Source organism: Spinacia oleracea, chromosome 1, assembly GCF_020520425.1.
Source record: "Spinacia oleracea cultivar Varoflay chromosome 1, BTI_SOV_V1, whole genome shotgun sequence".
Taxonomy (NCBI): Eukaryota; Viridiplantae; Streptophyta; class Magnoliopsida; order Caryophyllales; family Amaranthaceae; genus Spinacia; species Spinacia oleracea.
In genome coordinates, this window is record NC_079487.1 from 134,543,020 (window position 1) to 134,570,825 (window position 27,806).

A 27,806-nucleotide genomic window follows, 5' to 3' on the forward strand; every position below is an offset into this window, starting at 1 on the left:
GAAACCATTAGTAATCCTAGGTGGCGCTCTAATAGTTTGGCAAATATGCCTCCTTTGTATATGTATATTAGATTAATATTACAATATTTTAAAAATATATTTTAATAATATAATTAGTGTATAGCTTGGGTGATATTTCGGGCTTTTTTTTTTTTTTTTACATAGGTTGGTGATGTATCCAATGCTACATTGAACAATTAAACTTCGAGATTCGTCTTCGGCTTAATATTCGACAAATATTCATGTAGTTCATAAAAGTTAAAAGATTCATCAAGTTCATTAACTACATATGTACATTAAGTCATTTATCATGTCAATTAATTTTTCAATTAGACCATCTTACAATTCGTTTCAAATGGAACCATGTGCTTCATATTAATAAACACCAAATCTAATATATGCAAGGCATTTTTATACTTGATGCTTATGAGTATAATTCATGACTTTCCTAATGCTTTAATTGTTACTTTATTCCAATATAGTCCATAAAAAAATAAAGGTAACATAAAGCTTTAGTTGTTTTAGACTTTATATTAACATGTATTAATAAATATATTAATGTGCATGGATAAACAACAATTCGTGGTAGGTTAAAATGGTAATGATAGTTATTCTCCAAGCTGAAGAGTTTTACGTCGCACATAAACTTTTTTTACAACGTCTTTTAATAGATTAGTATAGATTCTATTAAAGGTATTTTTGGGGCCCGAATTGGCTTCCCCACTTTGCGCCTATTTACCCTTTTGGGCCTAAGCAGGTCAGCAGCTTAAATGGACAAATGTGGAACTCTAAGAACTAGTTCAAAACCTTGAAGCACGGCCCAATAACCAAGAGGCACAGATGCTATCATTAATGCTACTATAAATACCAAATATTTTACATAATTACAAGGTACTTGACATATATTACATCCACTATCACATTAAGAATCGATTAGCATTTCCGTACACTTGCTAACTTTGGCATTGGAGATGATTTTTCCGGCGAATCCCCCGTGCCAGACTGCCAGTGGCGTATACAAATCTTAAAATAGGGTAGACATTTTTCAAATGAGATTACATAGCATACGTACTCTAACGTTTACATACTACGTATAAAATAAAATAATTACATGTATATTACATAAAGTATACTTAAATTTTAGTACATACATATAGAAATCACCAAAAAAACGTATACACATATTGATTCCTTAAATAAAGTGCATTCAACTAATATACCAATTCTATAATGCAATTTTTTTATATTCATACAACATATAATATCTAGATTATAATTACTGTAGAACGTTTTTTTTAATTATTAATACTACTAATTCTCATGTATTGCATGCAATACATTTTTAGAAGTTCTAGATGAATAAAACGTTGTTGTTTAAGGATCGAACCCGTGACCTGTTGAAAACTATCAAGTAGTTACACCCACTAAGATGCAATTATTGTTATGTATATATCTTTGATTGGTTAAACATTACTTATATATAATTAGTAATTTTGTGTTTTTAGCACATTTATTTGTATTTGTCTACCCAAAGTGCAACATGAATCTGCCCCTTTCCGAGGAAAGCTTACCTTCTTTGTGTCACGGTTGCTGATCAGCAAGCCAAGCCCAAACTCGTGGACTTTCTCAACTCATACATATCTTACCTCCTTAGGGATTGTTTACACCGAAATAAATATTATAGATATTTTACGTGGAATTCAAAGTTCTCAAGAATTTATTTATATAATACAAAACTTTGCAATATCCCCTCGGTTCAGAATTTATAATTTTGTTTGTTAGACACACCTAATGATAAGTAGATAAAGATGGTTCGTTTAACTGCTTTTTTAAGTGTTGGGTTCGATTGGACTGGACCTACATTTGGGTAGAAAACTAGTTATCGACCCGACTGCAGACACCCAGGTCATTTTATGTGATTTGAGAATTAATGTTAATATGGTTTAAGATTTATTAACAATACACAGTTTGACATTAATTTTTATTTTTATTTTTATTTTTTCATGTAAGTATATTGAACACAACCATTCTGATCGATAAATCAAATTATTGAGTATTTTAATTGATTCGTCGAAAAGTAAATCTAAACCCTTCATTTTTAAGAAATTTATGTGCACTACCAATGACACGTTAAGTTAGAAAGCTGTTCGTCGGTCTCTTGTCATCAAACGATCGTGTGTCATTTCCAGACTATAGTAGATCTTTTTGTTCATTTCAATTTGTATTTTCATAAGATCGTATCTTTATAACTTTTACTTATATATCGGAGACATAAAGGGTTAAAATTATACATTGTCAAACGTGCAATTTAAATGTTACAATTTAGCGTGAACGTAAGTATAATAAATGGCGTTGTCCTTATTTATTTATAAGAAAATACTATTGCGGGCAATAAATTCTATATTATCAAAGTGGTGCGTGATGGTTAAACCGAGGGCTCCAAAACCTCAACACTCCTCTCTCGAATACTCTTCCATTCCGGAAACAATGGAAAAGGACAATGAGAATAATTGACTAAAAAAGTAAAGAAAAATTTAATAAAAGGGGTATTATTTCATGCTTAAATTCAATATATATGAAAACAAAATACTTAAACGGTGTTATCTTGTTTCTTAGTTCCTACCATTCGTGTTCACTCAGTCGGCTAGGGTTGGGTTGATAACGTTTTGTGAGTAACCTGGAGAAAATGTTGTTGTGTGTATTATTCCATATAGTACGATGCATATTTAGGATAATAGGATACATTAGTTAGGGTTTTGCTTGGAGAATAAGAACTCTATAATATTCCGGAGATATTGACGGGGTATATATAATGGGCATCCATATTATTTTTCATAGCATATGTGGCTTTTAAAGACTCTTACCATTAGAATTTTGGGTTTCAAATATAAGGCTCTAAATTAAATAAACATAAATATTGAACCTCGTCATTGAAGAAATAAAATACTTATTTAAATATTTTTAAGCCTATAAATGCAAGCTCACCGTTGATAATACACTAATAAGTCTCCCAGTCTCCCATAGTAGATCGGTAGAGTATTGTCTTTTACATTAATTTCTATGTATTTAAATTTCAGGTCGGTACACAAAGTCTAGTGTTATATACATTTTAATTAAAAACTGAGGGAGTATTGGTTTAGCTGTCATTTTGCATAACTCCCCAACTTCCTTAAAGCCCTTAACATTATTACTCCGTACAATAAACAGAAAAGGAAGGCAAGGACTAACACTGCATAAATCATGCTACATTGTAAACAAACAAACTCCTTTCTAAGGCTCCCCAATATCTTGCAAACAATGATAACATGTACGAAGTAGTCAATGGCTGATTTAGGGGCGGACCTGGGTGGGCCTTCGGAAAACGTTTATACATAAGAACTGCGTAGTAGATAAAAAAATTATATATAATATATAATATTATAATTTATTATATATTATATACACATATTACATATATATTATAAAATCTTAATATATTGTATAGTAACATTGGTGGACATATGTAACAATATTATACGTCTAAAATTGGTAGATTGTTTGAACTAACATGTTATCTTTCTCATTTTAGCTAGGTTGAATAAATCATCAATTTCATCATATATTCATGATCACCTTTAAAGAATAATAGAAGGAAGAAGTAAGTTAAAATTACAAGGGATTTGGAATACAGTAGATAACCTATTTTATTTATTATTTTACCATAAACTTTCAAATACAATTAATAATATAATATTTATATTATTATTAACATGTATATAATAATTCCTCCGTTTGAAAATTATCGCAACGTTGGTCACTTTCACGCATGTCAATGCGTGCACAATTTTGATCGTTTATTTTTAAATCCTCTTCAAGCAAAAATAATAAAAGTTGATATTTTAAAAATACGCATTGAGACGAATCTAACAAAATCCCACGTGACTATGTTTTAACTAACATATAAACCACCAACACTAGTCAAAGTAGAATATGTAAATAGTGTATAATATCCAAACGCTGCGAATATTTCTAAACGGAGGAAGTAATACTTAAAACTTCTTATACTACATTGGTAGGATATAGAAACCCTTAATTGGTTGGATGACAGTTGGATACATCAGCCGATCAGCGTAGTACTTAACGCAACTTTCAACGACATTACCCGTAGCATCCAAACAGTAGAAAATGTGTTTCAGCATATCATCTCCATCCATGTTGTTGTAGTATAAGTGCATTGTATTTTTGGTTGTTGCTAGGAGGGAACTCTATAAAATAATGAACATGAAAAGTATTATTAGTTTAAATATATACAATTCATAATAAATTATTTAAAGAACAGAAATCAAGTATCTTACCTCTAAAAATCAAGTATGGGACTCACACTAGAATATATATTCTGCGTGTGACTAAAATACGTAAAAGTGTCTAACATACTACAAGTTTCATGTTTTCTCTAAAACCCTCGTGGTTTCCCTTGAATCCGGTAATGGCTTAATAGTTGGCCAGAATAACTCAAGTTGTCTTTGTATTGACGCAACATCGCTTAATGTGAATGTGGATCTCGGGTCACACCATGTGAGGGTGGTCTCTCGATGATGTTGACCGGGTACAGCGGACAGTTGCGAATTGGGCCAAAGCCCATGCATGGATAGTTATGTTCTCATAATCAATCGAGCACCGTAGCAATTGTTGTCTTCGCAATAGTTAACACCGTATGTCAAATATAATACGTGATTCCAAATATATAGGAGACATTAGAGCTGAATGAGTGAATAAGACATAAGAAATCGAACACATAAATACCGGGTTTAAGATTACTGATTTCATTTTGAAGGGGACTAAATAATGAAGAGGGATTAAGAATTGTATGAATAAGATAAAAGGACTTACTTTACATTTGGAATTGCACTTTTGTATCCTTTATATAGGGTTCATTTTGCTTGAAGAATTTAAAACCAGTTTGATATGCATAGAATGTGTGTTCCGTGGAAGGTGGGAGATTGTGCAGTTACTTTTTTTCCTGCATTAATTTGGGGTTTACATTTTTGCCTAAACCCTTACTTAGCTTGAAAATAATGTATTAACATAATTTGTCTTTAGCGTGAAAATGATATATAAACATAATTTGTCTTTCAGAAGTTACAATTTTATTTTGCATATATAGTACCTACAAGAGCAAGGTGCATGACCAGTTAAGTAGAAAGCATGTTTCGGAGGGCAAAAGAAATAGAACACAAGACTAAAGACTGAAGAATTATTAAGAAGACTTGTATTAATAAGATAATAAGACTTACTTTACATTTAAAATTGCACTTTCGTATCCTTTATATAGAGTTCAATTTTCTTTAAAAAAATTAAAACCAGTTTGATATGCATAGAATGTGTGTGTTGTGGGAGGTATAAAAATTGTGCAATTATTGCTGTTTTTTTCCTGCATCAATTTGGGGTTTACATTGTTGCCTAAACCATAGCAGTTATGCTCTCAAAAGTAATTGGAGCACCGTAGCTGTTGTTGAGTTTACAATAGTTAACACCGTATTGCAAAGCTAATACGTGATTCCAAATAGGAGACATTAGGTATGAATGAGTGATAAAAGACAGAAGAAATAGAACACATAAATACCAAGATTAAGGTTACTGATTTCACGAGAAATAAAAACTGAAGTGAAATCAAATAATGTAAGAATTGTATTAATGTCGTATCCTCTATATAGGTCTCATTTGAGGACTACCTCCCTATGTCCGAAAATAAAAGCGAGTTCAAATAATATACCAATTTTAAAGGTACATTGTTACACATGTCCACCAATGTTACTAATACAATATTACATGCATGTTTAATATTTTATATATACGGAGTATATATATTATATAATATATAATTGTAAACACATACTTAGAAATGTGTAGACAACATGTTTTGGAGGGCAAAAGAAATAGAACACATAAATACCAAGATTAAGGTTACTAATTTCATTTTGAGGGGGACTAAAGACTGAAGAATGATTAAGAATACTTGTATTAATAATTGAGGGGACTAAAGACTGAAGAATGATTAAGAGTACTTGTATTAATAAGATAATAAGACTTACTTTACATTTGAAATTCCACTTTCGTATCCTTTATATAGAGTACAATTTTCTTTAAAAAAAATAAAACCAGTTTGATATGCATAGAATGTGTGTGTTGTGGGAGGTAGGAGATTGTGCAATTATTGCTGTTTTTTTCTGCATCAATTTGGGGTTTACATTGTTGCCTAAACCGTATCAGTTATGCTCTCAAAATTAATTGGAGCACCGTAGAGGTTGTTGAGTTTACAATAGTTAACACCGTATTGCAAAGCTAATACGTGATTCCAAATAGGAGACATTAGAGGTGAATGAGTGAAAAGGACAGAAAAAATAGAACACATAAATACCAAGATCAAGGTTATTGATTTCATTTTGAGCGAGGACTAAAGACTGAAGAGGGATCAAATAATGTAAGAATTTTATTAATGTCGTATCCTTTATATATAGTGCTCATGAGTTGGTGTCATCAGATCTTTTCTAGTCGCTCAAATGATAACTGGATCAGGATTTGGATACTAAAATCTAAAATCTGATGATGGATATTGTTGTTCATCCTCTGATGGGCGGATGCACAATTGGATAACGTGTGATCATCGTGATGGGAGTAGGAGAGTCTGTCTAATCTCGTTCGACATGGTTGATGAGGTGTTTGTGGAGAACACCATTGCCTGTTGGATGTCCTTTTGGGTTATTGTTGAATCAAGGGTCAAACCATTTCTATCCTAGCTTTTATTATTATGAATTTATGATGATGATAGCTTTTATTATTATGAATTTATGATGATGATAGCTTTTATTATCATAGCAAAATTTAGTTTAGTTTCTATAGCAAAATTTGATCATTCATCTTCATCACTTGAAGTTGGATTACATTCATCTGTTGAAAGAAACTTATTACCCTCACAATCCGGTACAGTGGATCATTCATCTTCATCGGTTCAAGTTGAAGTTGAAGTTGAAGATGAGGTTGGATTACATTCATTCACTGAAATTAACTTATTACCCTCAGAATCAGGTACAGTGGATGGTACAGTGGATAATTCATCTTCATCGGTTCAAGTTGAAGATGAAGTTGGATTACATTCATCCATTGAAATGAACTTATTAACCTCACAACCAGGAGGACAGGGACCTGAAGAAGATGATCAAGAAGATGATGATTCGTCCACTGATAGCGCTTTCTTAACTCCTGAAATATCATGTTTTTTCGATAATAACACGGTTTATATTGATTATGAAACAGATGCGGAATTTCATGATCGTAGAAGGAATGAGGTGGAAAGGTTATCCAAGCTACCTTATTGTCTTCATGAAGTTAACCAGCCAATGGTTTCCAACCCCTGCACTTTCTAAATCCATAGCTAGTCAATATTCAGTAATAATAATAGGCTTATGTTGAAGTCAGTCGAACAGTTCATTGTTCATTGTAACTTGTATTTGCTAACAAAAGCAGTAGCAAAGAAGTTTCTTTATTTATTTGACAGATTTCAGTGCAGTGCCTTGTTATTTTTATTCCATTTTACAACTATTTGATGTCTTGTACCCTTATTATTAGTATTATTGTTATTATTTCAAAGATTGTGAATTGCATACCTCAGATTAGATTCCGTGAAATGCTAGAAAGTTTTGATGGCCTTTCTTTCAGTCACAGGTGGGTGATATTGAAAGGACTATGGAAATTGGAAAGGAAGGTTTCTTTGGGTGGTACTATAATCCTGTTTGGCAAAATTAGCGGTAGTAGGTAATGGTTAGTAGTTGAGTAGCGAGTAGAGTAGCGGGTAACGGTGAGTAGTAGCGGTTAAAGGTTAGTTGTCAAAGTAGCGGATAATTATTATGAGTGTTCGGTAAAACTAACGATTGATATTGTAAAATAAATTAAAAGTTAGAATATTGTTTAAAACATTATAAATTTGTCAACCACTATTTGCTACCTTAAACACTACTAATTTTAACGTTTGACAAAAGCTATCCAATTGCTACCTAAACTATCTTGTAAACCCGGGAAGGCGGGTGCAGCCGTGCGGGAGGTTTAATTAGAGAGTACACAGGATAGCTACATGTTGCTTTTGCGGTGACTACCTGCACGAAAAAGCCCGTTTCAGCTCGCAAAGCCCACACCAAATTTATGGGTTTGGATATACTTTTTGTGTTAAAGCCCAGCTCGGGCCGAATTTTAATCACCTCTAATGTTGCTTTTGCGGTGAAATGTGGTAGACTGTAGCTGCACGAAGGATATGCGGAGTAATAAATAAAAATAATACAAGGATCCTTGTAACTTGCAAGTCAGTTACATATTTGCTAAACATATTAGCAAACCATTCTCATTATCAAATGATTTTTCCAAATAAAGGATCAAAGATTCAAAACATGCCCACAAGAATTACTTATACAACAGGAATCATAGTCTACAAGATCCTGTTTGTAAACCAAAATGAAAGCTCAAAGCACTTGAAAGACATCAACAGGTGGCATACTACTCCTTCCCGAACCACCCTTATTTACAAGACCAGACACCATTAACTTAAACTTAAGTTCTTGGTTGCACTCGTTTCTTAGAATTGTTCTTGCGCCGAACCTTCACCAAAGCTGTATCCAGTTCCTGAAACACATTATATTGATACAAGAGGAAGTCAATACAATCTAGTTTTATGATATTATCCACCGAATCAAGCATAGCAACATATTGTGATGCATAGCCCCAACTTGACTCGAGGACAAGTCTTTTTGAAGAGGGGTGGTATGTCCGAGGGATTAATTAGTCAGTTGTAAATAGGTAGCCAAAATCTTGTTGTTCCTTTTGGCGCCAATGTTAGTTTCTTTTGGCACCAATTAGACCTGGTTATCGGGTGGGGTGGGGCGGGGCGGGGCGGGTCACGGTCAGGGCCGGTTAGGGTCAGGTCACGGGTCATTAGCGGGTCATTATTGTGCGGATCAATAACGAGCAATGAAAAATGAAAAACAAAAGAGCCATGTGCAAGTACAAGTGAATACGAAGCTATACACATAATTTTTTGTATCATTACTATTTTAGTTTTCAGAATTATTGCGGTATAAGTTTGACCTTATAATGACCATGTCCTATACAAGCCCTATCTAATAAGAGTCTTGCCAATAAAAACCCTATTAACTTGACTCTAACCCAATATCCATTGGACTACAATGTTAAACTGAAATAAGTTGTTAGTTGTTGCAATAAGCTTTGTTAGCTGTTGAATGATTTTTGTAACTCTATAAATAGAGAATTAGCACTGTACAATCATTTTTACCCAGAAACTTAATACAATTCTCCCTCTTCCTCTGAATCTCTCTCTATTTCTATCCTTTTCTATATATTTCCATAATTTCTGTACCAGTTTAGCAAGGATTCTTAATCCCCCAACATTATAGATGCCCATATGCTCTATGTTAAAGAGAGCATGTGCGTGTTCAATCTGTTGTTACTTGTATTAAACACCCAATTTGATTTCTCCCCTGACTGATTGACAACTAAGACTAGATATTCATCAAATTTCTCTAATCAATTTACTGACAATCTAAAATGTTAACATGTAACTATGTAAATTAGTTTTCATGGCATTAAAAAGAAGCTACAGTCCATTTCCGATGAGCTGATACAGTCAAGTAGGTAAGAATGTAAACCTGGCTTGATTCAGCTGGTGGCTTCCCCGTTTCCCAACGACTTTCTAAATCATAATAAGCTCTGGCCTTCTCATCTAATGCATGAACAATCACTGAACCTGGAAGGTGAAAGATATACTTAGAATTTAGCAACTGAAAGAAGTGCAAAGAATAAATACAAATCCATTTTAGAAAAATACTCCCAATAAACCAATGCCATTTCCAATAAAGTTGTTTAATCTTTATTTGGCTACATCATATGTTCAAAGCTATAATTTGGTTTTTGAAAGTTGGCAAAGCCCCCAGTCTAACAAAAAGCATTCTAATGAAGAACATCTGCTCCTAACTTGAATCTTTTCCATACTTGTAAGCTTCCTATGTAAAGCCACAAAAGACTACATGACGAATGAAGTTAGCTCTCAATGGTTCCACGTGCAAAATAGTTGTCTGGGCAAAACATAAATTTTTGATATCAAAGAAAGGACTATCATAATCTGCCAGGGTTCTTCAAATGGTACTAAAGCTCTGGGAAAAAAAAAACTTACTCAGCTAATTGAGAGAATCAAAGAAGCAACTTAAACTACAGGCACACAAATCTAGTGTAAATCAGACCCAAAAGAACCTTGTCACGTAATTCTCCCTCACACAGTCACACTCAAGAAGAAAAAAAAGTATGAACCTTTTCATGTTTAGAAACACAAAGAACTGGAAAAAGGGGTAAGCAGGTATGGTCAGGTCAGACCACATATATACATCAATGGGGATAAAGCTTCATAAAAAATAATCATAAGCTGTCAAACAAGATGGGCAAAGGAAACATCATAATCAACAGGAATGCAGTGATGAATGGAGGACAAAACAATTATGAAGAAACTTCATTCGTCATTGATGTATACAATTCATATTAAGTAGACACTGCTGCTTTACGAGACATTTTGGGTGAAAAACATAACTAGACACTGGTAATACATAAATATTGCTCATATATTATAACTACATACTCAAGACCTTTTCGTGGGTACATCCCTATTACATACGGAGTATATTGAAGTAAGTATGTACATGGCTACATGAGCTTTTCCCAAAAGGCCAAAACATCCTCGAGTTACTTAAAGAACACGTTTTCAAACTTTTAAAGAAACATAAAATGTTAAAAAATACTCCCTCCGTCCCTTAATACTCGCACTGGTTTGACCGGTGCGGAGTTTAAGACACTTAAATTGACTTATTAATTTAATGGGTGTTAGTTGATAGTGGGGTATTCTTTTAATATAGTTAGTGGGAAATGTGCAAGGGATGGGGAGTGGTGAGTAGGGAGTGTGAATTTTTAAATGATTTTTTTTAGGGAGTAGGGGTGTAGGTAGGTTAGTAGGTTAGTAGGTAAGTGTGAGAAATAATATAATATTGGTAAAAATTTCCATTTATAGAAGCAGTGCAAGTATTAAGGGACGGCCCGAAAAGGAAAGAGGTGTGAGTATTAAGGGACGGAGGGAGTAATTAATTGAAATTCATATAAACAATTTTTTTAAGTCAAAGTATATTTATGGCTCATAATGATTAAAACTCAGTCGTATTGTTTATAACTCCGTAACACTGTAAACTAGATTAGGACCACAGATATACATCAATGGGGATAAAACTTCATAAAAAGTAATCATAAACTGTCAAACAAGATGGGCAAAGGAAACATCATAATCAACAGGAATGCAATGATGAACGGAGGACAAAACAATTAACGGAAGAAGAAAAAAATTGCTAATGTAATATACATACCAACAACTCACGAGATAATGACAAACAAAGAGTCAAAGAAACAATCCCTGCATCTGCTAATGTAATATACATACCAACAACTCACGAGATAATGACAAACAAAGAGTCAAAGAAACAATCCCTGCATCTGCTAGGAGATAGTTCAGAGTGTTGTTTTAATAGTCATAAGCAATGGCATCAATGCTTGTCTCTATTACCTAGATCTACAAATATACAGATGTATGAGGCCCTTAAAAGAACTACAGATAGATGAAACTCAGGCCTTCTCTTAGCTTTAAGAATGAGTGTCAAGAAAAAGTGGTATGCCAGCTAAATTAGGTCAAGGAAAACGAAGAACCAAAGCCACACATCAAAGGATTTTTAAGTGATCAGAAAGGCCAATTATCACTAGTTCTATGAAGTTTCTGCAACACTGGATTATAAGTATGAAAAGGAACTTCAAATGATGCTGTGAGGTATGCCTTGACAGCTTAGATTTAGATATTTGATGTGTAACTAAAGAGATGGCCAAGCAATCCCCCCATACAACCACAATGCAAGTAACTAGTGACATTGTAATAGGTCAGACAAGCTAGGCAATTAATTTGATGAAGTAATAGGAACTAATATACATTGATATAGATTCTTCCTCACAATGGGCAGAAATTTTTCACACTTCCTTGCACACCAGGAACAAAGATTTTTTTATCTATATTAAAAAAAAAAAAAGTATCTGCATTTTCTCATATCCCCTTACCCCGGGAAATCATAATCTATTTCATAGCAATGCAAGCATATTGGTGAGCCAAAATGGATAATAAATGCCTCTGTAGTGTAGAAAACAAACCAGAATCGACAACAATCCAATTGCCACTTTCTTCCCCTTCCACACTTGGCAACAACATCCTCTTCGCTTCCTTCTGCTTCTGCTTAGCCTATTTGCAGAGAAGAATGTCACTAAACATACTGTAAAAGGTGACTGGCGTTTGTAACACATTCACATATCAAATATCACATATCAGTGGTATCACATATCACATATCTATGAAATAAACTGCTGACAGCTTCATACAGATAATGAAACTAATGAAGAAAAAAGCAAACAGATAACCAGAAAAACTGCGATGACTGACAACTTCACAGAGCTGAGAGACAAACCAACATAATGACAACACAGTACTATGACTACTACCACTCATATCAGAAACAATTAGCAGTAAAATGCAAAAAGATGGTTCTTTTTACATATCACCACAGACACCACCCATAATTACCTTACATGCCATCCACCACAAATCAGATATGTGGCATGTCCAACTTCAAATGGATAAAATAGATGGTCTACAAAATAGATGGTCTACAGGGTGCATGTAAGGACACCTCCAGTAAAGTTCTAACAGGGGCTTTGACATCCTCTTGGAACCGGGGTCATTATTAGAAAAAGGCTGAAACTTAAGAATCTCATGCTTTCTAGTGAGACCATCTCACTTTAGAGAGACAAGCTCAACCAACAATTTTTTCCTTGCTTTCTTTTAATTTTCTTCTTTTCCTATATATGGATCGTAAAATGGTTTTTTTTGCGGGTCTCATCAAGGTCTCACTGTTACAACAAGTATTACACGACTTCCATATCTTGAGACCTAATGAGATGGCATGTGGGAAAAAAATTCTCTACCACTTACATGTGTCTTATAGAGTTATAGAACAATAAAGCATACCACTTATCGCCAATTAGCTATCAGAGAGAAGTCACAGAACCTCACTCATGCATACATTTTCCATTTTATGATGTACTCCATAACATAACTGAATTTATATAGCCCCTTCGATAGAACCATAGCTTTACATACTGTATTTCTTTTGCAAATTATCCCTCTTCGTTATATTCACATTCGCAAAGCACCATATCTCCATACCATAACTGAATTTATATAGCCCCTTTCATAGAACCATAGCTTTACATACTGTATTTCTTTTGCAAATTATCCCTCTTCGTTCACATTCACAAAGCACCATATCTCTATTAAGCCTGTATCTATGCACTCTGTACATTGAGCTGAAAAAAATATCAGATTACCTTTTCATGTCACCTCATGCCACAACAATCCATTCAACGAAACAAATGGATAATTCCTAACTATATGTTAAAACATGTGATTCTCCCCCACAAACATAACCAAAAATAAGCCAGTGGGGGTTTTAATTCAAAAGTCTCCAGAATCTACACACCTTATCTTTTGCAATAGACAATCAATTCAACAAGTGAAACCAACATTTCAAATTACTAATTCATACAACAGCTCTTTCGCAATAGATAACCAATTCAACAAGTGAAACCTACATTACAGATTACTACTCCATATCTCATTACAACAGCTCTTTCGAACCACCATTTTAAATTACCAATTCATACAACAGCTCTTCCGCAGTAGAGAATCAATTCAGCAAGTGAAACCTACATTACAAAGTACTACTAATTCATACAACAGCAACAAGTAAGAAATCATCGCAAAAATAATTCAAAAACACACATTCATCCTTTTTTGCTACTCGAATTACAAACTCCACAAGCAGCATGATTCAATTCAACAACAACAACAACCACAAAAACCCTAATTTCTCAAATAAATAAAAAATTAGGGAGAAATAGATTACCTGCCTTGTAAACTAGCGCTTGAGCAATATTGCGAACATGCCAGGAAGATCTACCGGTAGCGAAAACCATGTAATCAGTCAAATCGCATTGATCACCAACGCGAAGAACCTTGACATCATCAGCCCTAACTTCGGAGAGAACCTTCTCGATTTCATCAAGCTTCAGAATCTCTGTTCTCCCATAGTCGTCGCGCGTCAGAGAAGACAATGAGCTAGTCTGATTGAGCTTCCATAGCCATGGCTGCCGGAGAGAAGGAGAGGAGAGAGAATGTGCCCGAGATCTTAGTGCAGCCAACATGACGATGAGATATTTTTTGTGTATGTAAATGTTTTAAACCCTATATAAACCCTTCGCATGAAAATGGCCCCTTTTTTTATCTATGTTCTTCAAGTAGGGGTTATAGATCGGTAAGAAATCGCATTCGGGTTAATAGGACACCAAAAGGGTTAGATGTGTTGTTGCATGAGGTAGAAAATCGGTGTTAAATATGATTTTAAGTATAGAAATTGATTTGACTATTTATGATCAGAGAGAATAAGTCATTTGATAATGACATTCTAATATTGCGGAAGTATGATTCGATCAAGTTGGCGGTTGATTATATTGAAGCGCATAATTGGTCGAGGAGCACGATGTGTTTCGAATAAAAGAATAATACGAGTAAATGTTTTTAATTCTAACTTTTTGTTATTTGTTATAATTTTTTTGGTCAATTAGTACTAAAATTGAATATTCTCTTAGAAAGAATTCATTAGAGAATACTTCATGATTTTGATCGTGGAAGTTTAAGTTACATGTTTTTTTAGAAAATCATGATTAGAATCTCATGTTTGTATAACTTTTCCCGTTTTCTTTCCTATCTCGCGCAACCCACCTGAATTAAATTCTATCTAACTACCACTAGTTCACCACCCAACCAACCACCACCACCACCTAAACGGTCACTACTATGACCATCCACCATCACCATCTTACTACCCCCGCCTCCAATGCCACCTGACCATCTCCACTTTCATCCATCTCCAATCATTGCATCCGCTATATCCAATTAATTTTGTTTCTCGTGTTAGAAGTAGCAGGAATGTTATGTCATATTACTGGACACATTAGTTTATCCAAACAAGATACGCGTATGCTAATTCTTTTCACAAAGTTTAATTGTCTTATCTTGACGTACATTAATATAGCTCGATTATTTTAATTGTTTAACACCTATCTTGGACATTCTCTCAAAAGTAAGATAAAGATTATGATTCAGTGGCAAGTGTTATGCACATACTACCTTCGTTTTACTATGTTTCATAATGTTCTTTACATTATGTTTTATTCTATTTTTTGACATGAAAATTTACTATCTTATCCCCCTTGTCCCACAACATTTACAACTTTTCACTCACTTCTCTTACTTTATTCATTTTTTTCTTACACCCACACAATTTTTCATACATTTCTTTTAGGAATATTTGTCATAAAGGACCTTTTATAATCCAAAAATTGTGACAAAGGACCTTTTAAAAAAAAAGTTGTGAGATAGGACCAAAATCATGTTTTTTTGTCGTGAATAGGGACCAAACCCATTTTCCGACGGTCAAACTCAGTTTTCCGGCGTTGACTATTACGTGCACGGCACGTGACCCCATTTAACGATTTTTTTCAGGTTTTCCCTTCAAGACTCCCCCTTTTCCCCTTAAACTCAGTGACTTAAGAAAAAAAATCTCTCTCCTCGATGCCGTTTCTTCTTCGCCATTTTCCTCCTCCATTTTTTCTTGAATTCGTTCTTTGTAGTTTAAATAAATAAAATTTGCGAAATCCCCTTTGATTATCGTGGCATTTCGTACAAGATAATAGTGAAAGCCCCAATTTTTTTGCTCCAATTTCTCCAATTTGTAAAAACTTTAAATTAGGGTTCATAAGTTAATTAATTTTTGAGCAGCTTCTTTATTTGCCAATGGAATTGAGAATGTGCAAATAGCTTCTGCTTGTGTTTTGGAGAACCTTTCTTCAGAATCCAAAACTTGGACCAAAAAAGCTTGAGCTTCTCTCAAATGGAGGAAGAAAATGGCGAAACTTTTTTTTTTAAAGGTTACTGAGTTAGTTAAGGGGAATAAGGAGGGAATTTCTTGGAGGAAAGAGATTTTTTTAAAAAAAATCGTTAACTAGGGTCACGTGCCGTTCACGTGACAGTCTACGCCGGAAAACTGGGTTTGACCGCCGGAAAAGCGGCATTGGTCCCTATTCACAACAAAAAAAATGATTTGGGTCCTGTCTGACAACTTTTTTTTTAAAAGGTCCTTTGTCACAATTTTTGGATTATAAAAGGTCCTTTATGACAAAAATTCCTTTCTTTTATTTTACCCATATTTTATTATATCCACTCACCTTTTTTTTACACACTTTTACTATTTTGTATTAATATATGTGTAAATAATAACCTTAAAGATTATTTTGATACGGAGGTAATATAAATATAATAAATGTAAATTAACACTAGCTAGGTAGTTGCAAATTAAAATTTGATACATGCCTCTTATGGAACATTTGATAATTGATATATGCCTCTTATGGAATAATATAATACGAATACAAGTATACAATAACAAAGTAAGATATTATTACTCAATTGGTTGAGCCTACTTGTATATATAATACTCCGTAAGTTATAACAACATACAATCTAAAATATAATACTCCATGTAGGATTAGTTAAATATTATTTTTGTCTCTCTATAGGATGCTTCGATAATTAAGTTTTGGCTTTGTAATTATATAATTATGTCATGTCACCAAGAATACTTTAAGATGATTTTGCTTTTAAGTTGGAAAACTATAGGGTCGAGATTATTCAATAATCAACCAACAAAATGATGCTTACGCTATCTAATACAACATGTGATTAATATATTAGGTTAGTTGGTTAAAGTCACGAAGAGTGGTTTCCATGACTTGTAAACTGAATCCCTATATATTGACACTTCGTGAATCCTCCACACACACATGTTCAGCACAATAGCTTGGAACAACATGATATTTTTTTTTTAATAGGTAAGAAGAAGGGACTCTAACTGAACCAGCACCTAGCACAGGTTAACCAGTCCAGCTCCGCAGGTCATCGCTTGAGCCACTCCCAAGTATTTCGCAATTGATGTGGCTCGAACTTGTGACCTCCAAGTCACAAGGTGAGTTCCCCACCAACTCCACCAACTTATGTTGGTTTGGAACAACATGATATAAAACGGGTTTATTTAAAGTCATTTCGTACAAAATTAATCAACCAATAGTAATGCTCTAAAACCTTTTTACTATTGTATAGCCCTTCAATCCATATCCAATTATTAATGATATGTTTTGCATGACACAATTTTATCAAAGGACCCTTATATAATATGCTTAGCTTGTATTCCCACTCTTTGCATTAGTTTATCTTATAAATATATTTATTTTGGAAGGCCAATCACACAACTTTTTCTTCTAGATACCTAAAATAGTATACGTATTGGATGCTGGAGGTAGGGGTACAACATATATACACACATGTATGAGAATAATTAAGTTTGTTAGGGAGAAATAATGATGTGGCTAGTGTTGATAATTGCATTATTTGACTAGTATTATTTTTCTCTAATAACAAATTAATTCATTAGTAACAATCTTAACAATACACTAAATTTATTGTGGACCGTACCTCAAAAATAAAGTCAAAAACTTGCTTCTTCTTTATTTTAGCATGTTCATTAGGGTTATTATGAAAAAAAATCAAACAGTTAAACATGTGTCGCTAGTACAAGGTGTGATTGAATAATGTAATTTTAAGTTAAGGCTCAAATATGGTTACTTTGATTCAAAAAATGGTTAATATATCTAAGAAATTGACGTTTAATTTATTATAATCACTATATGTAGGTAAATGAATTGTTAAAGGAAATCGTTGTTTGGGTCTACAACCAGGTTAATACAAGAATAATATATGCTAAAAGTCGATAAGTCATACGTCATTTGCAAAGAGATTTGATAAGCTCCTTTCATAACGATCGTTGCATATGAAACATTCCGTTGATAATTAAGTTGGTTAGGGGAGAAATGATGATGTGGCTAATATTGGTAATTGCATTATTTGACAAACAATTACTATAATAATAATCACTTATACTACTTAATCATTTAATTAGCATTATGAGTAATATGGTGAGCTAAGTATATGTTAATTATTGAATTATGATGCATTAGCCGACATGAAATAGTTGTAACTACCTGCATGTGTCATTATCAGTTGGATAATCTTAATTAGAGTAAATTAGTACTAAGCTTTCCACTTTAGAAAAGTGGTCCCTACCTTAATTTAGTAAGTAAGTACATTACCAAAGTGTGAAACTCGATCATCAAACTGTTTATCTGCGTAATATTCGATCTCTTAAGGAATTTTAGGCCTTGCAATTTGCTAATTTGTCCAACTGGATTTTTATTATATTCTTTTTTGTATAATGCTTTATGAATGGATGTCGATGATACTTAAAAGTTGTAACTTTATTTTTATTTGGATTGGATTGAATCGATTTTTTAATGAGATATTTCATCCGTCTTAATTTAGACTTATTTTTGTATGGACCTGGTCCACAATAATATTAGTGTATATCCAAAATTAATAGTTTTCTCTAGCACATTTTTTACAATAATAATGACATTTATTGTTCATACAATATTTATAATAAATTAAACACCAAAATTTTTAGGCACAGTAACCATTTTTTGAAGCATAGTGACCCTATGTTTTTTAAAGCAAGACTTAAAATCATATTATTCAAGCACATAAGTTGATATTTTTTTCATAAAAAACCTAATAAAATGCCAAAATAAATTAGGAATAAATTGTTGACTTTATTTTAAGGCATGATCCACAATAAATTTATTGTGGACCAAGTCCATTTAAGAATTGGTGCCTAAGTTATTGTCGTATCAGAATTTTTACAAGGTTTTATGTGATAAGTAGTTGATGTCTTATTTTAATAAGGTGGAAGATGCATGGTGAATGGATAACTGTTGGTGAGAACTGAGAAGAGAGAAGTGGTAAATGTTAGTAGGTTTATGCCATAAAATAAAGTGTGACAATTAAATTGGAGTGGATGTAAATGAAAAGTGTGACGATTAAATTGGGACGAAAAAAGTAAATGAGTCGAAAATATAAGTTAGTCGACTACATATCATCTTGTGAAACTTTGTAGTATGTGCAGTAACTACAATGTTTAAACGGGTTAACCGTATTCTCCATATTTCCTAATCTTAAGAACGGCACTTAAACAAGTAAAAAGACAATCATAAAAAAATCCCCATTTATTCTCTTTTATGCAATCACAACCGTTGATTTAAGAAGTGATGAATCTCCTCCCCTGGTGATAATGGTTGGATGAAGCAAGCTCATACATTCCGAGTCTTTTTTGCATGTTATAATTTTTTTTGACTATAGATAAGTAATGATATTGATTACTTAGTTACAAATCAAATATGAGTATTTCACATACTCATGCTATTTCTAATGTTTCTGTGGCTTTTAATCCACGGGTAAACACCCTTTGCTTAGTTCACCCTTTGCTTAGTTCAACATGATTGACGATATACAAGCGAATCTATTTAATTAAAGTAAAATTTCATTAACATTTGCAACTAAGCCAAATTTTAGCTACTAATCGCAACAAATTATCGTATTTTCTAAACCTTCTTATAAATTATACGTTATAAATTAAGTACGATAGGGTGTGACATACGTTAAAAGACATAAATTATATTATGTTGTGTTCAATCTAGTAAATCAGCAAAAAAACAACTATAAAAAACTTCTACACGTATCAATCTGCTCGTCTAATACAAAATTCACCAAAAACTAAAACCAAAAACAAACTCTCTTTCATTCCTTAAGATTACATGACAAAAATAAATAAATTATCTTTATTCTCTAAGATTAAAACATGCCAATATTTTTTTGTCTTTGTGTTGTCTTTGTTCATCACAATCACATACAACCAAATTATTTTATTTTTAAACACAAACAACCAAAAATTTAATAAATTATGTAAAAACACCCATCTCATTTTTCACACACAAAGAAGAACAAAAACAAAAACAAAAAAAAGTCATGCTCATATAAAACGAAAACAAAATAAAATTTTTACATATAAACATGAAATGTCATTTTCCCAATTTTAAACTACTAGCCTCCTAGTAACTTTTATATACGTAGTAACTATTTACCTTTTCTTTTTTTTGAGGGAAAGTAATTATTTACCTTAATAGCTATGTAAAATTTATTTTTCTGTGAAAAATCATATCCCGTGTGTTAGCACAGGTACATTTTAATGAAAATGAAAATAAAAATAAAAATTAAAGAGGAGACAAAAAAGGGTGGAAAAAAGAAAGAAAAGGAAAGAAAGAAAGGCACAGCTGAACTGGATTCACAGTAGCACAAAACTGTAATAATCACACAACAACAACAAACGATAAACCCCCCACAAAAATTAAATAAAAAAATTAAAATAAATTAAAATCCTCCCCCAGAAAAAAGGCAAAATTTTTACAGAAGTTTTTTGTGTAGTATAGCAGAGAAACAAAACCTGAAAGAGAATGAAGGCGTGTTAAGGAGGAAACCAACATAAATCCCACAAAATTTTAAGAATTGGGTTCTAATTTTGTCATTATTTCTCTCTCTCTAGAAATCCCAGCTCAGTTCTTCACAGTTGTAGAGAGAGAAAGTGAGAATTTGTGGAGTTGAAGCTTTAATCTGATCTATAGTTCCCATTTTGTGTTTTTCTTGGTTTGAAGCAGATCCAAGTGGTTTTGATTCCAGAATGTTTGCAACCTTCATCAAATTTTGAGGGGATTTGATTCAAATGCTTTGGACTTTGGAGTATTTCTGGTAAGTTCTTCACACAATAGATAAATTTGGGGGAAAAGGGGTTGGTTTAATGTGTTGTTAATTGGGGTTTTTTGGGTGTAATTGATTGTAATGAAGTAGTAATTATGCTTAATTTTAAGTGCCATTCTGTGTTGTTTTTGTAAAGTGGCTGGTGATGAACTAGGGTTTGTGTTGAGTAACGATCTTGAATATGTATATGTATTTTCTGTTTGGGTGATTGTTTGTTGAGATTTTGTGAAAAGGGTTTTTGTGGGTTTGGCAATTTGAGTTGTGTAGTGAACGAGGTTTCACTTATATTTGAGGGTGTGAGTGTGGATTGATTCTGGTGTACCTACATTGAGTTAATTGAACAGTGATCTTGCTTGATTGGAGACGAATTCGAAGCCCGTATTGATTTTGTTAATTATGAATGTAGGTAGAGTTTCTAAATTGGCATATTGAATAGCTGGTTTGGCTGAAGCTTTTATGGAATTGTATCATCATTCAAGGAAGGCTGGCTCAGTGAGGTTCTGATTAAGAGAACTGTTTGCCAGTGCAAGTTATTAAGCACGGCAAATTACTGTTTTCCAGCGCGAGTTATTAAGCACGTGGACGGAGTTTGAAGTTTTCTTTGTATGGATTGTATTGTGTGACTTATAGCAAAGGGAGTTTAAGGCATTGAGGATGCCTCCTTCTCCATCCTTAAGGCGTTCGCCTGTTGGTGGTCCTCATAATGATATCCATAAGAGGGGGCGCAGTTTTGAAACCGGACTATCTTTTAAAGAAAGAGATGATGATCTTGCTCTATTCAATGAATTGCAGAGCAGAGAAAATGAGAATTTTCTTCTTCAGTCGGCGGATGATTTTGATGATTTATTATGTAATTCCTAAGACTCTTGCCTTAGTTCACTCTATTGATTTGTTGATTTGAGTTGATAATCGCGTTCTATTGTTGCTTAATGCCTTATCTTTGTTTTGTTTTTTATTGTCTGTGGAACTTGCAGCTTCCAAAGTGAAGTCTTTCACAGATTTAAAGCTTGGAATCAATATTCCTGCTCGAGGAGAGAGCAGTGATCTGCTCAATGCGGATGGTGATAAGAATGATTATGAATGGTTAGTTTTTTTTTTTGTTTTTTTGTTTGAGCTTAGCATAGCAGGGAATTGTTTTTTCCTTTGCAATGGAGTGATAATAATTTTGCCTATTTAAGTTCATCTTTTTCCTTATATCCTTACAAAGTTGGCGGGCTTATTTACATGGTGTAATTGTACTGTCTTTTTTCAACAAAAAGCAGTTTGCTTGTTTCACGAAAATACTTTGTTTTATTTTATTTTGTTACACCTGTTGTTAGATTGTTAAGTGTTCTAATTTTATCTTTTATGTCTTAAACCGGAAGGTTATTGACTCCTCCAGACACTCCTCTCTTTCCATCATTGGATGAGGATCCTGCTCCCGATAACCATGTACATATTGGTAGAGCTCGAACCCGGCCCATCTCCATTTCAAGATCATCTACCGTGAGTCACTAATTTGATGAACTGTTGATGTTTTGTTGTTATTTGTCAAAGAAACTAGTATATTATACTATCACTTGTTATTTCTTCAATTAATATTCATTCATACCACTATGTTTACAGATGGAGAGAAGTCAGAGAAGCAGTAGAGGTAGTCCTAGTCCGCAGCGTTTGAGCCCATCTCCTAAGTCTAGTAGTAGTACACTTAGGGGAAGGACATCTTCAGCTCCTCATACAAGTCCCGTTTCATTACGGGCCAGTCCTCCATCAAGAAGACCATCCCCTCCCCCAATCAAGCCTTCAACACCTCCTTCAAGATCTTTAACACCAACTTCTCGGAGAACAACTGCTGGATCTTCTGATATGAGGGGTACATCCCCTGTAAATACAAGCCGTGGTAATTCCGCATCACCGAAAATAAGGGCATGGCAGTCGAACATTCCCGGTTTCTCCTTAGAGGCACCTCCGAATCTCCGAACTTCTTTGGCGGATAGACCTGCATCATATGTTCGGGGATCTTCACCGGCATCTAGGGCAAGCAGAGGCAGGCAATCAAGGTCACCGACTGCTACCAGAAGCATCGGTTCATCACATAGTCAAGAACGAGATAGATACAGTAAAGGTTCTATAGCATCATCAGGTGATGATGATGCAGACTCTTTGCAGTCCACTCCTTTGAGTGTCTCTGAGCAGCGTCCAATGCCAAGAAAGGGAGCAGCCAGTGGTTATTCCAGTGGCAGACCATTGGCTTACTCTAAGAAACCTACAAAGACGATGTCCCCAAGTTCTGCTCCAAAGAGATCATTTGATTCAGCAATGCGGCAAATGGTACTATTACTATTTTAACTCCTTTGTGATTATTAACGTTACCATTAAGGTAGTGTCAACAGACCTGCAAATGATTCATGAAGTAACCTATAATTGAACTTTTTGATAACTTTCAGCGAGACTGCTTCATCTAAAGACTCACAAGATTTTAGGTAGTTACCCAACCAGTAATGAATGTCCCTATTCTGGATGCCCCTACACAATATAGTTACTAATGATGGTTGATATCAAGAAAAATAGATTGAATTTAGGAAAACGATGGGAATCTTGGGAGGAGGGTATAGATAGATAGAGAGAGAGAGAGATCTCCCCCCTTTTGCCTATAAGTTGTATTCCTGTATCCCATTCGAGGTAATATAATGGGCCATTCTTTTTTGTGAAAACTTCAAAACTTAGAGAATAGGTGTGACCGGAGAGACGGAGATAGTGAGTACATTTGTTTTGAGGAGAGAGAAGTGGAGATGGTGGATAAATTTGTATTTAGGATAGAGGAAAAGTTAAGTAATCAGTGATAGTGGTTCTATACCAAAAATAGGGTGGACGATGTATTATTGGACAACCCAAAAGGAATGAATGCAAAATATTATAGGAAGGGAGGGAGTATTAGTTTCACGAACAAGAATCTTTTTATGGGTTTTGCAGTTATTTAAGCTTGCTTTGAGGTGTTACTCTAGTTTCCTCCCAAGAATTGTATGAAGGAAAACATTAATTTTTGTTGAAATTTTACTGACACCAAAAATATACAGGTGACTTATTTAGACACCTTTTTAGTATTAATTCACAAACTACTATTTATTACGGAGTAGTTACTAGTTTTTGTTGTTATCTGCAACATCTTATAATAACTTCCTAATATTTGTAGGATCGAAAAAGTCCTCAGAATATGTTCAGGCCACTTTTATCAAGTGTCCCCAGCTCTACCTTCTATGCTGGAAAAGCCAGTTCCACCCATCGCACTATGATATCAAGGAACTCTTCAGTTACCACCAGTAGTAACGCTAGTTCTGACCTAGCAATAAGCGGGGCACATGATACTGAAGATGACGGGGCAAGTGAATATGCTAGGGCACCTTTCTCTGATATTCATGACGAGGTATTTGCATTTGAAAAGACGGATAATGCTACAAAGGAGGGCGTTAGGGATGAAGGAAATGGTGCATTAACAACGGAACATGTTGAACCTGGTAATAGCTCATTTGCTTCTAAGGCTGGTGATGAAGCTGTTGCAGTGGATGTGCGGTATAATATTGCGAAAATTGATAGCCATGAAAATGTATTACTCTGTTGTCGATGTGACAACCAGTATCATCCTATTGAGGTTGCGGAAAATGACGATAATATATGTCCTGAATGCAAACAGAAAGAAGAGTTGTTGAGCAACCCTAAAATAAGTCCTTCAATGAATGTCTTTGAGGAATCGCATGTAACACATTCTACACTTGAAGCCGAGGATCAGGTCAATCAACCAAGGGAAAGTTGTCTGGAAAATTCTCTTACAATGTCAGTGGAGGAGGAAAGTATGAAGATGCTTTCTGAGCAGTTAATAACTGAAGAACACACAACTGTTAATGATCCGTCTCATACAGCTAACAGTTTGCAGGAGATGCAAAATTGTAGTGAGAAAACAAACAGGAATATGAATGTTGCAGAAGGTGCTGGTATTTCACTTCTACTATTGAATAGGTCAAGTAGTTACAAGGGGCCTTTGATTCATGGTAGGACCATAAACAGCAGTGCTATATCTTATGATGATCTATCTTACGCCAGAGACTTGACTAGTTCGATGAGGAGTTCTATCGGTCATGGTAGTTTCTCTGCTACATCTTCCATGGATTTGACCTCAGGTACAGGTAGACATGTTGTGCAGAGACAATTCAGTGGCAAGAGATCTGATGCAAGCCCAAGACATCATCAGAGAACAGGATCTTCACTTTCAGGGGCATCTTTGCCGGTTTATCAACAATCAACAAGCTCACGTGATGGAAGTTGTGAAGGATCTGTCACCAACATGAGGCATATTGTTGCAGTGGATAGACCTGGATCGCCTTCTGATCAAATAGTAGAAATTACAGGATTGCATGATGATGCTGTTCCATCAATTTCCGGAGTGGGAAACAATGACATGCACATGATTTCTCGGGAAACAGATCTCGAATCTGACCATATGGTAAGCTCCGAGTTCGAGGGAAAATCTCGAGGGGATGTTGAATTAGAAAAAGATCTAGGAAATATCCGAAATTTAGAAGAGACTGCATTTGTTGAATCTTCTATGGAAGAAGAAAATATAGTGCCAGGAAACAGGGTAAACCACGTGGGAGATGCAGAAGATCCCGCTGAATGTTCTGTATCTACAATGTCTGAAATTGAAATTAACGATTCTCATCCTAGCTCACCAAAGTCACAAATTGATATGGTCTCCAGGGAAGATTTGGAAGATCCTTCATCTACCACACATTATAATGACGATGAAGTTAAGGATTCATCTCCGAAGTCCACTGAATCAAATCATGCTTATGGGAATGCAGGTATATATCCTTCTGTCTTATACATTCATAGCTTTCTTCTGATACACTTGTTTCTGAATGTGCTTTAAAATAATTTATTGTGGTTGGGTTGAGTAACCTTTTCTTGTGAAATTACACGTTCTGTCGTATAAGGGATCCACAAAGAGTTCTGATGCCTGAAATGATGTTTAGTCTTATCCTCCTTCGGAATGATAACTGGTAATTGGAAAACACCCAAGAAATGATGTTTTATAATAAGCTGGGAGATGAGGGGCGTAAGTTGGTGGGTTTAACTTGGGCTGTCAAAAACTGACCCGATCCAACCGGATTTCTGACAAAAACCGAAGTGACCCGGAAAAAAAATTCACACTTTCAATCCGAATAAGTACAATGACCCTGCACAACTACATTATCCGATTATACCCGAAGATTATACCCTGCCTGTAATTGACTGATGACCCGATTTGGCAGCCCTAGTTTTAACTGACTGTATTTATACATCCAAACATCACGTGTTTTCAGCTTACTGTTCATTATATTCTCCGTGTATCTCAGAAGATATCTTTGAAAGATTATTGTTAGAAATTTTTGTTTATGCTTGCAGATTGTTGGCTTAGGATATTCTCACAGCATTACACTCTTTCGTTGGTAGCATGAAGTTTCCTATGCTAGATTACATATCTAAAAATGCATCTTAAAATGAAAGATACGATCTTTATTACTAGTTGAAATGGACCCTTTCATTACCCTACCCACTTTTGACCCGCACCAACCCTGGCCTGATCCGCCCAATAACCAGGTCTAGTTTAGGATATTCTTACAGCATCCATCCTCTTTTGTTGGTAGCATGAGGTTCCTCATGCTAGATTGCATAATACCATAAAATGAAATATAACCATTTTTATTGCTTGTTATGCTGATGATTTGCTGGTTCTTACAGAAGAATCTACCGTGACAATGGAAGAACAAGGCGGGGGAAGAACAAAATGTCCGACACTAGAAGAAGCAACCGATACAATTCTGTTTTGCAATTCCATAGTCCACGACTTAGATTGTATTTCCATTAAGAAAGAAAAAGAGAACCTAGAGCCATTGGAAGGTTCTAGACCAACGGTTACTATCCCAGAAAGGCGTAGCTCTGATCATCGTGGATTTACCAGTAACAAAACACCGAAAACTCAGAAAACCAGAAAAGGGCGGATACCAGAAACCGAGGTAAAACCTCCTCCTCTCACTGAAAATGATGAGAGGTCAAATGAACATGAACGGGCCGTAGTTAGGAATGTCGGGCTTCCTAGCAGTAATAATGCAGATAGCATGAAACCTCCCAAATTGGAATCCAAGTGCAACTGCACTATAATGTGAGATTTTCTTTGCAAGTTTTGGTTTGTTTTGGGGGGTTTTGTTGGTTTGATAATTGCAAATTTTCCACATTATTTTGTAACACCAGTTCGTACGTACCACGGTTCGTGTGGGTGCATAATCTTGTAAAGTTTCTTTGTTCAAATTAGGCTGATATTATTATTATTATTATTAGAGAGAGCCAAGAGGCAATTAAGGGTATGTTCTTGCTCCATTTAATTACCACTTGAATGGGTTTAGCTACATTCAATTATTTTCAGGTTTGATTAGATGATGATGATGTTGTCATATTTGTTTCATTTGATCCATCAGCTGTAAGAGCTGGAATAAATAAAAAAGCAATGATTTTATCTTGGCTTGTCACTTTGTTGTCACTTCATGTTTATTATTATCGGTTGTTTTGGTTGAAAGCAATTTTCACGGAGAACACATAAAATACGGAGTAGTTTACAATTTGAGGAGAATCCAAAGTCAAAAAGATACATTTATAAAGAAACGGAGAAATAGTGTAAAAGGCAGAATGATGCGTTTTAAACGAAACGGAGGAGTAACTCATAATACAATGCACTAATAACAATGCGATATTAGCTTGGTGAGACATGTGCACGATAAATCATAGGTTCGCTTTGTTCTCTTCTCTAGTC

At 34.4% G+C, this 27,806-nt stretch overlaps 2 protein-coding genes across 3 annotated transcripts; one reads left to right on the forward strand and one right to left on the reverse strand.

Annotated features, from left to right (window-relative positions):
* Positions 1-8,285: 8,285 nt before the first annotated feature.
* LOC110793961 (protein Iojap-related, mitochondrial) lies at positions 8,286-14,434 on the reverse strand. Its single transcript, XM_021998900.2, has 4 exons — positions 14,080-14,434; positions 12,268-12,355; positions 9,690-9,787; positions 8,286-8,649 (listed from the first exon to the last, which is right to left on the reverse strand). Exons 1-4 carry the CDS (start codon positions 14,371-14,373, stop codon positions 8,578-8,580), a joined length of 552 nt encoding a protein of 183 aa, XP_021854592.1. The 5' UTR covers positions 14,374-14,434; the 3' UTR covers positions 8,286-8,577.
* A 6,111-nt stretch (positions 14,435-20,545) lies between these two features.
* LOC110793968 (uncharacterized) lies at positions 20,546-27,525 on the forward strand. 2 transcript variants are annotated; one of them, XM_056830300.1, is made up of 7 exons: positions 20,546-20,977; positions 21,393-21,836; positions 21,961-22,069; positions 22,351-22,471; positions 22,592-23,296; positions 24,159-25,821; positions 26,744-27,525. In XM_056830300.1, the coding sequence occupies exons 2-7, from the start codon at positions 21,641-21,643 to the stop codon at positions 27,163-27,165; spliced, it is 3,216 nt and encodes a 1,071-aa protein (XP_056686278.1). In that variant the 5' UTR covers positions 20,546-20,977; positions 21,393-21,640; the 3' UTR covers positions 27,166-27,525. The 2 variants fall into 2 exon arrangements, with proteins under 2 accessions (XP_056686278.1, XP_021854599.1); XM_021998907.2 differs by having other exon boundaries at positions 20,548-20,977; positions 26,741-27,525.
* The last annotated feature ends 281 nt before the right edge of the window (positions 27,526-27,806 follow it).